Source organism: Crinia signifera, chromosome 1 (assembly GCF_055691185.1).
Source record: "Crinia signifera chromosome 1, ASM5569118v1, whole genome shotgun sequence".
Lineage (NCBI taxonomy): Eukaryota > Metazoa > Chordata > Amphibia > Anura > Myobatrachidae > Crinia > Crinia signifera.
In genome coordinates this window covers 279,604,161-279,618,784 of record NC_139217.1, presented here as the reverse complement: position 1 = coordinate 279,618,784, position 14,624 = coordinate 279,604,161, and the positions used below count along the sequence as shown (strand labels likewise).

Here is a 14,624-nt window from a genome sequence, read left to right as displayed (position 1 = left end):
AAATATAATTTATCTTAAGATAATGATTAATGCAGGCCAATATTTAAAAATGCATTTTATATGATTTTTTAAATGTTTTATTATTTTGCTTTATTTACTTATTTGTTTCACAAAGTACAGTAGATATGATTAAAGTCTCAGTGCTACTGGGAGTACATGTCTCCTGACACTGACACAGTGACTCACCTTCTCACCCTTTGATGAGAATGATAGATTACTGTAATGTTTAATGATGGCTGTGGTGAGCAATCAAAAAAAAAATAGAACAGTTTTTTTATGATTAGATCCCTGATTATGGAAGAACCTGCAAACCTTTTTAGCATTTTAGCATCTGTGGTGTTAAACATCCCAGCATGCCCAGCCACAGTTATAGCGTGCCCTAACATCAAACTTGCCTACTTGAAGTAACTGCTCTCTGGGAGATTCACGGCAAGAAGCTGCAGCTACTACTTTGGGTGCTGATGATTAGCTCATCTTTCAGCTCAGAAGCCGCCCAGTGTGTACGGGGGAACGATGAGTGCACTCCAGCATCATCGCTGGCCCAGCCGCTCATCTGCTGGTATTACCAGCAGATGAGCGCCGGAGTGCTCGTATCTCCATAGTGTCTTGCTATGGAAAGTCGTCCACCCCTGGGAAAATCGCTAAAATGGGCAAAATACACTCAGTGTGTATGCACTGAGCATATTTCAGCACAGCGATTTTCCTTTTCATCTCTCGCCATACATGCTTGGCAAAAACGCCCAGTGTGTATGGACCTTAATGTGGCAAAATGTTGCAAATCACTAGTCCGTAGACAATGGCTGGGGCTAAAATGATGCAATTTGTGATGCTTTACCCCACCCCACCCTCTCTCTGACCCTACATTTTCTGAGCAAAGAGGTCAGGATGGGAGATATTTTGAGATAAGCGAAGAGATTAATTAAAAATGATTTTATATTGAATATGGTAGAATATGTTGGCAGAGTGTTGCAGTGTTGGAAAGTGATTTTAATCCACACAGTTTGTTAGTTAACCAGAACATTGCTTTATTAGCATACAAAGACAACAGTAGTTAATTCGGAAGATGTTCTGTAGCAGCCCTTCCCCTGGAAGGAAAGCACACTGGCCCTTATTCTAATCGGAACGGTACGGCCCGCGTGCGGCCGTACCGCCGATGTTTTAACACTGCACATGCGCAGAGGTGAATCTGCGCATGTGCAGCCCCCTTCGCCGCAGACGGATTTCGTCCGCCGCAAAGGGGGCGGATAGGGGCGTGAGAGGCTTCATGCCCTCATTTCCCTATGTGTACGCCCCGCGTTTCATGGGCGTTCCCATGCAAACGCGGGGCGTATGCATGGTAATGAGGGCATGACGCCCTCATTACCATGACATGGGGGCGGAAAGCTGACGTCGCCGGATGTCAGCTTTCAGCCCCCATACAAGCTACCACACGGACGATTGTCCGTGTGGTATTAGCTTGCGGGAGCTGCCGCGGCGTGCGGGCCTGCCTTCGATGGTCGACGACCATCGAATGCATGGGGCAGCTCCCACCATTTTAATGCGGATCGCCAGCCGTCCGTGTACGGACGGCCGTGGCGATCCGTCTGGTGGGCGGCCCTTGGTTTGTGCGGTCGGAGCCCCGTGTGCGGCTCTGACCGCACCAACCAGAATAAGGGCCGCTGCTCTCCATCCCGCTCTGGTGGAACGCTTCAGGTGGAACACTCCGAGTCCAGCACACTCCCAGGGGAACCTCTCTTTCACTTTTTAGGGAGGAACTGAGTTATCAGTCTCCACCTCCTAGATGCTCCAGCACTAGAGGGCAAACACTAGAGGATGCACACCCAGGACCTTATTCTGATTTATTCGCTCGTATGCAAATTTGCACCCTTGCGACTGAGCCAGATCCCGCCTTGCGAATGGTGGTACGCCGGCTAATCATTTGCAATGCGTGTACGTCTGCACTGGTTGCGAATGGATGTTTTACTGTAGGTAGCAGCCTGCGGGGTAACACCCACATCATTCGATGGTCGCGACCATCGAATGATGTGGAATCTGCATGCACATTCGGAGGGAAGTGGGTGGGCAGCTGACATCACCGGATGTCAGCTGCCCACCCACTTCCCTCTGCCCCCGCACCCACGTCATTTTCCCATTACAATGAGAGCACCCAGCATTTTCATGGGAAAGCCCATAAAACGCTGGGTATTTCCATATGGTAATGGGCTGACCCATTCCCTCCCTCCGCCACCCTTTGGCAAGGATGGGTGCGTGCACCCAGCAAACAGTTTGTTCGCCGTGGACGCATGCACCCAGCACGTGCACATGCGCTGAAATGCACACGTGCAAAAGGCGAAAATATCGGCCCCGTGCGAAGGCACACGACCTCTCGAACGGACCACAATAAGGTCCCTATTGTAATGCATACACAGAAGACAAGGCACTGAATGCCCTATATTCCAACATAATACATGTAACCAAGGGAGGGATTGATAGAGCAGTTTTGCAGACAATGAATGTCTAGCAAGGAATATTAGATTTGCACATGCATTCTGGATGATTTGTAGTGGTGAGAGTCTGTATTGTGTAAGATCATTATGTATTATGGCAGCCTGTGCCAACAGTGCTCCAGCACCCAATTCCAGTGTTTCCTGACGTTTTCCTTATTTGTGCTCCTGGCACCCAGGTCCAGTGCAATTGCAGTATGCTCTAAGATATCCTACATACAGCTACAGCCACATGCTCTAGAATGGTTTCTCAATATCAGTCCTACCCATTCATCAGCATCAGCCTTCTTTTACTAGTAGTGGCCTGCTTGAATATTAGCAGCATACAGCTAGACCAAGGGGTTCCGAACTGAATCTCCTAGCTTCTAGCATCAATAGTCAAAGATGGTCCTCACTCAGGAATCTTTGCAGGGCAATCTGGTATTGCTGAACTTCTTAGAGTCTGCGGTCCCCAGCAGTGGTGGTATTTCACTATCAATGACCAAGAGTCCTTAACAGCACTACAATCCTTTAAATTGTATTTTGTTAATTTGCTATTGCTTAGGTGATAACAAAAATTCTGAATTTATTTCCATAGAACCACATTGTTTATGAATGTTTTACATAATTTTGTAGTTTCATAAAAATATGCAACATAATCTGTGCAGCTCATTGTTACAGAGATGCCCAAAATGTGTGATAAATCTATTCAACATGTTTATGTATAGCTAAAGATAATTCTTTGAAAAGTCCATACTGCATGTCATTCATTTTTTCTTTTCTTTATACAGACTTGGACTGAGAACAATGCTTTCCCAAATAAGGTTAGTATATGGCGTTACCGAGTAACTAAAATATATATGCTTTGTGAATCAGTATTAATTAGGTCAGCGTTTCGTTGTGTTATTTGCATCCCTATACAAATTCTGGGGGTACATCACCTGCAGGGGCGTAACTACAGCTATTTGTGCCCCATACCAAACTCTTGATTAGGACCCCCTGCCCCCATGCGGTTGTCAGTCACTACAATTGGGGAGAGGAAACAGAGGGGTCAGAGGGAAAGAGTGTTTCCTGGAAAAAGAGTGAATGAGAAAGAGAGAGAGACAGACAGGGTGTTAGGGAGAAATGGGTGAGAAGAGAGAGAGAAGGAATAAGGAGACAGAGGGTGTCAGATTGTGTGGAAGGAGCAAGAGAGAGGTACGGGTGCAAGCAAAAGTGAGAGAAAATGTCACGCAGGAGAATGCGGGGGGCTGAACAAGAACTACTGTAGGTAGCAGCACCTCTAGGTACCGGGTTGCCCACCTTTCCACCCTATCCCGTTACCTGTTCCTGAGTGAGTGTGGCATCTTGTGAGCTCTGCAGCAGCCCGGATCCATGCAGGGGTGACTGTCAACGGGCCAGCAGCAATCCAACTCTTTGCTGAACTGGGTACTGGGGAGGAGCTCTGTGCGGCTCTGTCTGACGTCCCGGCGCAGCATATCCCATACAACATGAGACCCCTCCTCTTAAAAAAGGAGCCACTGGGCACCCGCTTTTAACAATGGGCCTTATTCTAGTTCACTCTTTCTGACAAAATCCTTCTTAGATGGACAAAACCATGTGCACTGCAGGGGGGCAGATGTAAAATGTGCAGAGAGAATTAGATTTGGGTGAGTTATTTTGTTTCTGTGCAGGGTAAATGCTGACTGCTTTATTTTTACACTGCAATATAGATCTCACTTTGAAGTAAAACCCCACCCAAATCTAATTTTCTCTGCACAAGTTACATCTGCCCCCCTGCAGTGCACATGGTTTTGTCCATCTAAGAAGGATTTTGTCAGAAAGAGTGATTTAGAATAAGGCCCAATATCTCAGCAACCAATCAGATACTATCTATTACCTTTTAGAAGGGGCTAAATACATAAGAGGAAGATTCTGATTGGTTGCCCATACCAGCATCCCATGTGAAATAGAACTCACATCTTAGTAAATTTCCTTCCATGTGTTATTAGTACGTACATACTAAACATATGTAATAACTTATAATGTACTATGACAAAATAATGACAAAGATTAGTTATAACATTATGTAGATATTATAAAGTTTTTAGCAATCATAATACATTTGTTGGTATACAGCAAGTGATATGAGCTGCCAAATTTTATATCTCCATAGGCAAAAGTAGGCCAATGCCAACGACAGCCACAATTGTAATTACATATTTCAAAAAACATTTATATAGGGATTGATTCCCTTACTAATTGTCTCTGACATGGGAATGTTTTTTCCACTTTACAGCAGGAGCTGGTGGCTACCCCTTTATTTGCACTGTATTGCGTCATCGTACTCATGCCCCCAGCTGTACAATGCCAGTAATGTCTCCTAATGTACACATTAGAATGATGGGTTATGTTTGGATACTGTTTTCAATTCCCCTTGCTCTCCAGGACATGTGATATCCTATGTACACACTATGGCCCTTATTCTGGTTGGTGCGGTCGAGCCGCATATGCGGCTCCGACCGCACCAGACGAATCCCCGCCTACAAGACGGATCGGCACGGCCGTCCGTACACGGACGGCTGCCGATCCGCATGAAAATGGTGGAGGCGTACGCCTCCACCATGGTGGGAGCTGCCCCCTGCATTCGATGGTCGTCGACCATCGAAGGCAGGTCCGCACGCCGCGGCAGCTCCCGCAAGCTGAGACCACACGGACAATCGTCCGTGTGGTAGCTTGTATGGGGGCTGAAAGCTGACATCCGGCGACGTCAGCTTTCCGCCCCCATGAGTTGCGTCATGGCCTCATTACCATGCGTACGCCCCGCGTTTGCATGGGAACGCCCATGAAACGCGGGGCGTATACATAGGGAAATGAGGGCATGAAGCCCCTCACGCCCCTATACGCCCCCTTTGCGGCATACAAACGTTATGTGCGGCGAATTCGCCTGCACATGCGCAGATTGACCTCTGCGCATGTGCAGACGGAAAACATCGGCGGTACGGCCGCACGCGGGCCGTACCGCACGAACCAAAATAAGGGCCTATATGATGTGACATAAGTTCATAAGATCATAATATGTACAGAGCATCACCCAATATCTCACCACAGTGGCGTAACTACTAAATCAGCAGCCCCCCCCCCTTGAATTTCGTCTGGCAGTCCACCCCAAGGTATTTTGTCCTGCAGCCCCCCCCCCCCCATCTGGCCCCGCTACCGGGTTTGTGGCCGGGACCGCAGATCTACATGTCTATATTTACATTGAATCATCAGCACCATTTCCCAGCACTTAAGCAAGTATAGTGGCTCTTACTAACTGCTTTGGGGCTCATCTATATTTGGATATAAGTAATTTCAAAAGATTCCTCTCAGATGTAGCAGTGCACACCCACGCTTCTAGGTGTCACGTTAACAATCTCTTTTCACAATCTCTCCATATATGGAACTAGAGACGCCCTTTGGGTGGAGCATGACACGCCCCCTCAATAGGGTGCGTTGCGAAATTCTATTACCAATAATTATTATAATCTCCCTGAAACTAGTTTTGAAAAATAGGCAAGTATGCCTACAACTCGACAGGCGGAATTCAATGTTCCGCCTGTCGAGTAGCGAAAAGGTGTATGTCGGCAAAATCGAACGTAGATTGTCGCGAAACAGTTGTGAATTTGACAATCCATGGCCTTTTACGACAAAACATATCCAATTGGTTTTAAAGTCAGATCTATTTTGTTGAAATCCGCCTTCAATGCTGTCAGAAACGGCAACATTGAATAGGCGGGGGGCACTATTTCCTCTGTCGGAAATAGCGCCCCTGTTTGAACACTGCCCTTATTCATTAATACAATAAGCAAATACAAATATGAAACTTTCTCACCACTATATGATTCCTTTATTTTGAGTCACGTAATATTTCTGTAACTACTGAGCTTTTTCTTTTACTCTCATCCCCCTTGTTATATTCTGTGTCAGCTTTAAGCTGTTTATTTTATTAGGCTTTGTGTCTGTCTTTTATTTGTCCTCTAGTGATCCTCATGATCCTTGTGTGACTGGTTAATAACAACATGCTATACATATATATTTTTTTATTTTTTACAAATCACTGTGTTCTGAAACTGAATTGAAAAATGTATATTATCTTTAAAAAAAATAGCATACGTTAAACAAAAAAACAGTTTGAGTTATATATTATGCATAGTAGCTTGCATAGAATAGCTATACTGGGTTTTTGTGTGATGGCCTTCATCCTGTGTAGGATGGTCCCTTAACATTCAACACAGGTCAGAAAAGTGATGATAACCAGTTTGTTGTGTTATTTAAAAAAAAAAAGAAACCAAAAAAATAATTGTTACCAGCAACACAGATTTAACACAGATTTAAACTGACTTATCTATTATTCTAATAACACACACAAGGGTTTGTCAGGAGCCAGTTACCATTATATTTTAGATTATGGAAGAAATATGAGTACCTTGAGGAAGCCAACCCAAGCACAGGGCAAATATCAATGGAGGCTCCAGATGGAGGGTGGGGGAGAGTTGTGGGGCTGCAGTACAATTCAAAATTAAAATAGTGTAGCAACACCAACTGCCATTCCAAACTGATTAACTGGCAGTGGGTATTGCTCCCCTATTTGAATTTTTAATTGTGCTGAAGTCTTCCTCTGGAGCCACCACTGGAAAATATACAAACTCCACACAGTTGGGGCCATGTGACACTAATGCTAACCACTACAATATCTGTGTTACCCATGATGAATATGTATTGCAGTCTGGCTCAGTAATTAGCTACTTCACATTACTGTGGACCCGTGCTTGGTTCTGAGCAGGATTCTATCTGTGTGGAAATCTCTCATAACATAAAAACAAACATAATTTTTATTATTCAGTTTATTATTCCGGTTATTCAAACATGATAACAGGGCTACTAATTTGCATAGCCTTGTGATCAAGTAAACACCGTCCTGCCAGAGTGAAATCCTGCGCCATGCAAGTGTGTGAATTGTTTAGCAGACCTTGCAATAATTAGTTGGATTAGCGAATAGCCGCAAATACATGCCTGAGTTTTTTGCGGGTTTTCTCCCAGAAAACAGCCGGTTACCACACCCAAACGCCAACTTTGCATACAGCCACAGCTTGCCTACAGCCATTAAAAAGTAGCAGGATCTTATGGCAGAGTTATTGATTATCTCTGGCCTGCGATCAGGTCTAAATAACCCCTAAAGTACTTGCTGTTACCAATAAAGCTGGTAATTTGGGTTAGACTAGAAATGTGTGGGTCCCTCAGGAATCATCGCATTCTGTCCTAATGTACTTTTTTGCATATTTCCAGTTTTCTAGATTTTTTTTCCCTTTTTTTTTCCACAGACAAAACCGAGATTACAGCGAGGCGGCAGCTCAGCCTCACTACACAACAGTCTTATGAGAAACAGTATCTTCCAGCTAATGATATACACACTCGATCCTCTTTCTGAAGGTAATGCTCCTTTGACTGCTTTTGACAACTTTTTTTCATGCTCTTAATTTTTGTCACATACAGTATATTTATAAAAAATGTATTGGTTTATTTGGTGTATTGGCAAAGTAAGAAAACACTTGATAAACACTTTCTGCCTATGTTTTGCTCACTACATCACATTTGTTGCAAAGAATCAACTGATTTATGTGGGATTTAGCCTGGCCTGATGATACCACATAATTATAATGTATTATAGTTTGGCATCCATATTTACCCATGGTCATATGACAAGCTGACACAAGAATGGCAAACTGCTTAATCACTGCTGTTGAAGTCCATCACACTATAATTAGTTTGTTTGCATTTTACTATTTTTTAAATATTAAAACTAGACTTACTTCGTGGTATTTGAACATTAGATTTACTTTGTGGTATTTGGACATAACAGTGTGTTAAAAAGTAGCATGGCTATTTATAAAGACTGTAATTTGGCATGGTAAATGTTTGTAGGATGTGTGGTTTAGTTTAAAGCTGACTTGCTACTGAAAGAACACTAGTACATGATGTGTAGTTAAAAATAGCAACTATATTTTTTATCCTGTTAAAAAAAAGGTATAAATGCTATTTTAAAGAACGGTGTGACAAAATATTGCCAGCATTCCAGCTGTTACTGAGTTAAGTATTATAGAGTGCTGAGCAAGGTGTGAGAGAGCACCATAAGCTGTAAGTTACAGCAAGAGAGATGCAAACCAGATAGGAATCTGGTTCCTGAAGGAACATCGTAATCTCTTACAAGTCACAAAACTAATGCAGCTGATGCTACCACTAGGTAAACCAAAACACCTGTTGCACCTGAGTTTAGAGAGCTTATACAACACTGACTGAGGAACATAAAGTCACTCATTCAGTGTCTTCATATTGACAGCATTGCCAACTCACCAGTGGTGGAATTCCTACTAGGCACATGCCTAGGGGTGATACTTGCTGGGGGCAACACAGCATACTCGCTTGCATGAGTACCCTGCTAGGCTGCTGGACAGATAAGGCAGGTGATTATTTTTGTTTGTATTTTTCATTGTTTTTTTTCATATTATGACTTATTTCCTTTGTGAGGGTGGCAATGGTAAGTAAATTGTGATGTTGAAGGGAGGTGGTGAGGTTGGAATAAGTTTAGCAGTCAGGAGGGGATAAGGTTTAGGCTGCGGCAGGACTGAGTTTGCAATAGGGATGGGGCTAGGGATGCCAGCAGTAGTGGCTTCGGAGTTAGAGCTGCAGCACAATCCAAATTCAAATAAGGGAGAGCTACACTAGATCCCTTAGAAATTAAGCATGGATCACTCCTTGTGTAGGCCTCAGAGCGATGTCGATGCACGGTCCCACGCGGCGTCATTGCTCAGATCTTGAGAAAATGCCCGGCTGTGTCTCGGCAGCTCGACCATCCATTACCCCCAGGAATTTCATTTCATTGCATATAGAATCTATATATAGATTCTATATGCATGCCCAGCTATGTGTGTTAAAGTACTGTAGTGTACAAGGACCTGACGCAGTGCAGAGCTTCAGGCCCTTGTATATAACACGCTTCCCTGCATGATACCCTGGGCCCTGCCCCAAATTCTACCCAGTTATTCAGTAGAATCAACTAATTGCTGCGTCATCTTGGCAGTGCGCAGTCTGTACTGCCGCTGCGGTGCTGAGTTTCTTTGCTTGGTTATAGGCTCCTGTTAAGGTATACCTATCTCTAGTCTAAAAAATAACTGTCACTATATCATCTTGAAATACTGACACTAATAATTACCTGAACGTCACATTACCTGTTATATACATTACCTATACCACACACAGCCTGGCAGCCATTAATGATGATGATTACCACATCTGGCTGTGCGTGGTACAAATTTTGTACCACACAATCATGTACTGTATGGTAATCATCATCATCAATGGCTGCCAGGCTGTGTACACACTAGCAGGATAAATTATTAATTTCCGGCGGTACAGTGTGTATTAGAGTTATATGATTTCCTTCCTTTCAAGTCAAGGTGGTAACATCAGCATATCTAAATATATTTTGGGGTAAAATTAAAAAGTTCCCTCACCCCTGCGCATAGGGTGATATGTGCTAAGCGATCTAGGTACTTGTTTCCTAGCACGGCGCCCACGATTTTCATTATGCATTGTATGCCATCGCATGCCACCTAGCTTTTGCGATTTTAAATTGTATAAGCACCCTAATGGGTGTTTTCAATGTTAAATGGCCCCCCGTATACGATTTTTAATTGTATAAGCACCCTAATGGGTGCTTACAATGTTAAATGCACCCCCACGCCACCCCCACTATGAACGCCAACCCGAAGCATGGTGAGCGCAGCGAGCCCGCGTGGGATGGTGGTACGTGTCCTCCGACCTTTTCCTACCCCCAGTATCCACGTCGGTGTGGAGTTGATTATATATAGTGTGGCGAGCCACCGAGCCCGAAGTGTGGCGAGCGGACGCGTATTACTTTACATGTATTCCACGTCCCCTCGCGGGGCTCGCTGCGCTTGCCAAGCTTCGGGCTCGGTGGCTCGCTGCGCTCACCACACTATCTAAAATCAACTCCACGCCAACGTGGATAGTGGGGGTATGAAAAGGTCGGAGGACGCGTACCGCTGCCCCTCGCCATACTTCGTGTTGCCGTTGATACTGGGGGTGGCGTGGGGGTGCTTTTAACATTGTAAGCACCCATTACGGTGCTTATACAATTAAAGATCTTATAGGGGGGCCATTTAGCATTGAAAACACCCATTAGGGTGCTTATTCAATTTAAAATCGTATACCATCGCATTGTATGCCATTGTATGCCATATCCAACAGTATACGATTGTAAATTGTATAACATCGGGTGCCATCACGTGACATTGCATCGCATACCATTGTAAGCCTTATGGGATACAATGCGATGGGTGCCATGCTAGGAAACAAGTACCACGATCTATGCTAACTACATCTCTTAACACACGCCGGCACATCACCCTGTGTGTACAGAGCTTTACAGTCACATCAAAGGGCTACCAAACATTGCCAGCTTGGACTTACTGGCAGTGGGTGTGGCTCCGCTATTTTATTTTTGGACTGTGCTGCAGCCCCACCTCTGAAGCCACCACTCGTTGCTGGCATTTTTACCATCGGGATCCCACTTTCAACATTCTGGCCTTCCAATTTTGTATCACCAGGATGCCGTACAGAGCCCATCTAAACTACATAAACATGAAATCTATTGTTGCCATGTTAGCATTAAAACATTTACAAAATGAGTATAGTTTGTAACTTGTAATTAAATGGATTTAAACCTATTTAATGTGTGCACATGTATTTAAAACCGTATAATGTATGCAAGATGTAAGAGCAAAACTAACCACTAATAGCATACACACAAACTTATTTTTCAAGGTTGTCCTACAGAACTCCAACTGAGGCAAATTGGTTCAATTAAACAGATTTAACCAACTTGTCTGAATGATTGTTTTAATCAGTTTTTCATCAAGCAACTAGCAATTTTCATTTGCTATCATAAAATTACCAACTAGTTTGGTTGGTTGGTTGGTTGGAAAGATTATATTTTTAGATATGTGGCCAGCTTTAATAATGTATTGTTTTAGAAGAAAACTGAAAGAGCTTAATGTAGTGAAAGTGAAAAGAGGTTGCCCATTAATATTGCATTGCACAGGGGGCTTCATCAGACTTTTCCATCTGTTTGCATTATCTAGAAGCTTAGGCATTTTCGTAGTCTTCATTTAACATATTTTGTAAATGATGTCTGTAATATATTGGTGCAAGCGTTTTCAGCTGAGGCTTTCATATAGCTGAACAAATATTAATTGAACAAGTATATAGAAAGTAATCTGGGATCTCTATGGTTTTTATATTCACTACAATAGCACTTTATTGTTGCAGTTCCTACACTCCATGTGAACCATCTGAAATGCAGCTGAATATTTATGTGATTTTGCAGAACAGAAATTGTATTTTTTTTTTTTAACCAAGCAATTTCTAGCATTCTGAATCTATGAGTAATTATAGTCAGTTGGTAGCTCCGCTTCTGGTAACACTGTAACAATAAGATAATAATGCCACTGTATAGGACACTGGTACGGCGGCCTCATCCAGGATACTGTGCCCAGTTCTGCAGGCCATATCTCTGGAAGGCTATAGATGGTACAAAGAAGCGCAAGTAAAATAGTACATGGCCTACATCACAAAACTTACCTGGAAAGACGAAAATATCTTAACATGTAAAGTTTGGAGAAGAGAAGGGAAAGGGGGGACATGATAGAAACTTACAAATATACCAAGGGTTTTAACAATGTATAGGAGGGAGACATTCTTCACTGGAAGAGGAACAACAGAACACAGGACATGCACTGACACTGGAGGGTGGGTTAGGAAAATGTAAGGAAAAATTACTTCACATAAAGAGTAGTAGATAAGTGGAATAGCCTCCCATCAGAGGTGGCAGAGGCTAAAACAGTAGAGCAATTTAAACATGCTTGGGATAGGCATATTGATATCCTTACAAAAAAATTATGATCAAATATGTTTTGAGGTAACAATATGGTTAAAAAAAAAGGGTCAGACTAGATGGACTGAATGGTTCTTACCTGCATTGAATTTCTATGTTTCTATTTTAGTCAAGTTTTTTTTTTTTTTTTTTGCATTACTTTCGATTAAATGACAATGTGAAATATCCTGCACGCGACTAATATTCAAAGCGAGGCATGTATTAAGAAATCAGATATGGCATATATGCATCCTGCTTTATATCAATATTAAGCTGAAGGTGCTCCCAGCGAGATAATACACTGTACTCAAAAATAGATCACTATTGACCAAGGCTAATTGTGCCCCAAAATTAAATCTTTTATTTTCTTTTCTGCAATTAGCCAAGCCAATTGTGATTTTTTTTTTTTGAGTAATACTTTCTATTTATCAATGTACATTTTATTGGTTGACAATGACACTTTATGATGCTAAGATGAGTTTACAGTGGTCTGTACATTAACATTTATACAAAGACTGGTGCTTATGGGTACAAAGATACCCAGGGCCGTCACCAATATTGGGTGGCCCCGAATCCTTCTGTATGTCAACACTGTGTTACATTGCATAGCATCGTTGATCCCATGAAGGGGGATTTCCGCACACCACCAGTTGGACAGACCCTCTTAATAGGGTTTTGAACTTTTCATGGCTTCCTGTAGACATCATGGGACATTCAGTGGGTAGCATGGGATCGTAGGTTGGCCCACCAATTCTACATCCTCCTGGAAAACTGGTAAATTAAATGGGTCTCGCTGAGAGATAGGTAGACATACAAGACACATATCTCCTGCACTCTTTCTTTATCACAAGTTCTCCCCACTATTCACTCCCACATATCATTTTATGGTTTATATGCAATAGTACAATGAGAGAGGGGGACAGCTTATATATGTGGCAAACACAGTGTGCGCAGGTCATACGTGACAAAGGAGATAGCAGAGGTTATCAGTACCTAACGTGTGCCATATGGTGTTGAAGGGTTAAGGGGATATGTAACAACTATAAAGTGGAGTATGTGATGAGCCGAGGGAGTTATATGTGACAAGGTGGCAGAGGACTATGAACATAATGTGTGACGAAGGGATGTATTGGGGCATAACATATGACAAAAGGATGTAGTAGCTAGTAATGTGACAAAGGACCAGTAGTGGTGTATACTGTACAACCAAACAAGGTAACTGGATGCTATCCTGGATTATGTATTTTGTTGAGACTCACTTCTGGGGTATGGGCCCATGCTTACAATACAGCTCAGGGCTGAGAGTTTACTTAACCCTTTGAGTGCCAACATCTCTGTGAATGATATGCAAAATATTTGCTAAAAATGCCAGCATCGCTCACATTTGTTATATAAATTAAAATAAAAAATGCTGTGTAAAAAAACATTACAGGTCATTATCATGAATACAAATTTTGCTTAGCAATTTTCACTCCTACTTGGCACTCACGGGTTAATTTACCTCTGTGTGGGTGTGAGAATTTCTGGCTGCGTAGTGTGTGCACCTTATGGTTCTACTAGTTGGAATGATATGGATTGTTTATATGTGTTTTAGGTGGGGCTTCTCTATAACTAATGTGAGTATCCATAGAAAGACAATATAAATTACAAATCACATAGCAGGGTTATACAACATGCCTCTCATCTGGTTACTATCACCCACCCATACATAGATATATTAATTATTAAAGAAGGATTGTCAACCCAAAGTTATTTGTCATTACCTACAAACCAAAATGTGTGTTTAGAACTTAGGAGGTCATTATGGTTGACAACAAAGCTGTGAATTTTGCAGCTTTGCTAGCCAACTAAACACCGCCTGCAGGCATGCCCACCCCCTGCTCACATGGTGAATGTTGCCGCAGGCATGCGAATGTATGTTTTGGATTAACATACATTCGTAGCCTTGTGTGCGGGGCTGAAATCATTTGATGGTTGTCAACCATCAAATGATTTCTTAATCGCCCGCAAATCTCTCTTGTGACTCAGATTTGTGGTGCTCAGCTTCGTGAACAGGGTGGGCCGCTGACATCCGCTCCGGCACCCACGTCACATCGTCATTTACATGGGAATGCCCTTAAAAGTTCTGGTTTTCATTATGTACAGATGTAGCAGGCATCTTTGAAGTGGCCGGCAATTCTATCACCAGC

The 14,624-nt window shown here is 42.8% G+C and overlaps 1 protein-coding gene across 4 annotated transcripts in view; it reads left to right on the top strand.

The window, feature by feature from the left end:
- SLC24A2 (solute carrier family 24 member 2) overlaps positions 1 to 14,624 on the top strand; it is a 219,351-nt gene that overhangs the window by 102,576 nt on the left and 102,151 nt on the right. For all 4 annotated transcript variants that reach the window (XM_083184608.1, XM_083184618.1, XM_083184626.1 and 1 more), the window contains exons 4-5: positions 3,254 to 3,286; positions 7,805 to 7,913. In XM_083184608.1, coding sequence (XP_083040734.1) covers positions 3,254 to 3,286; positions 7,805 to 7,913 — 142 coding nt within the window. The remainder of the gene's footprint in view (positions 1 to 3,253; positions 3,287 to 7,804; positions 7,914 to 14,624) is intronic.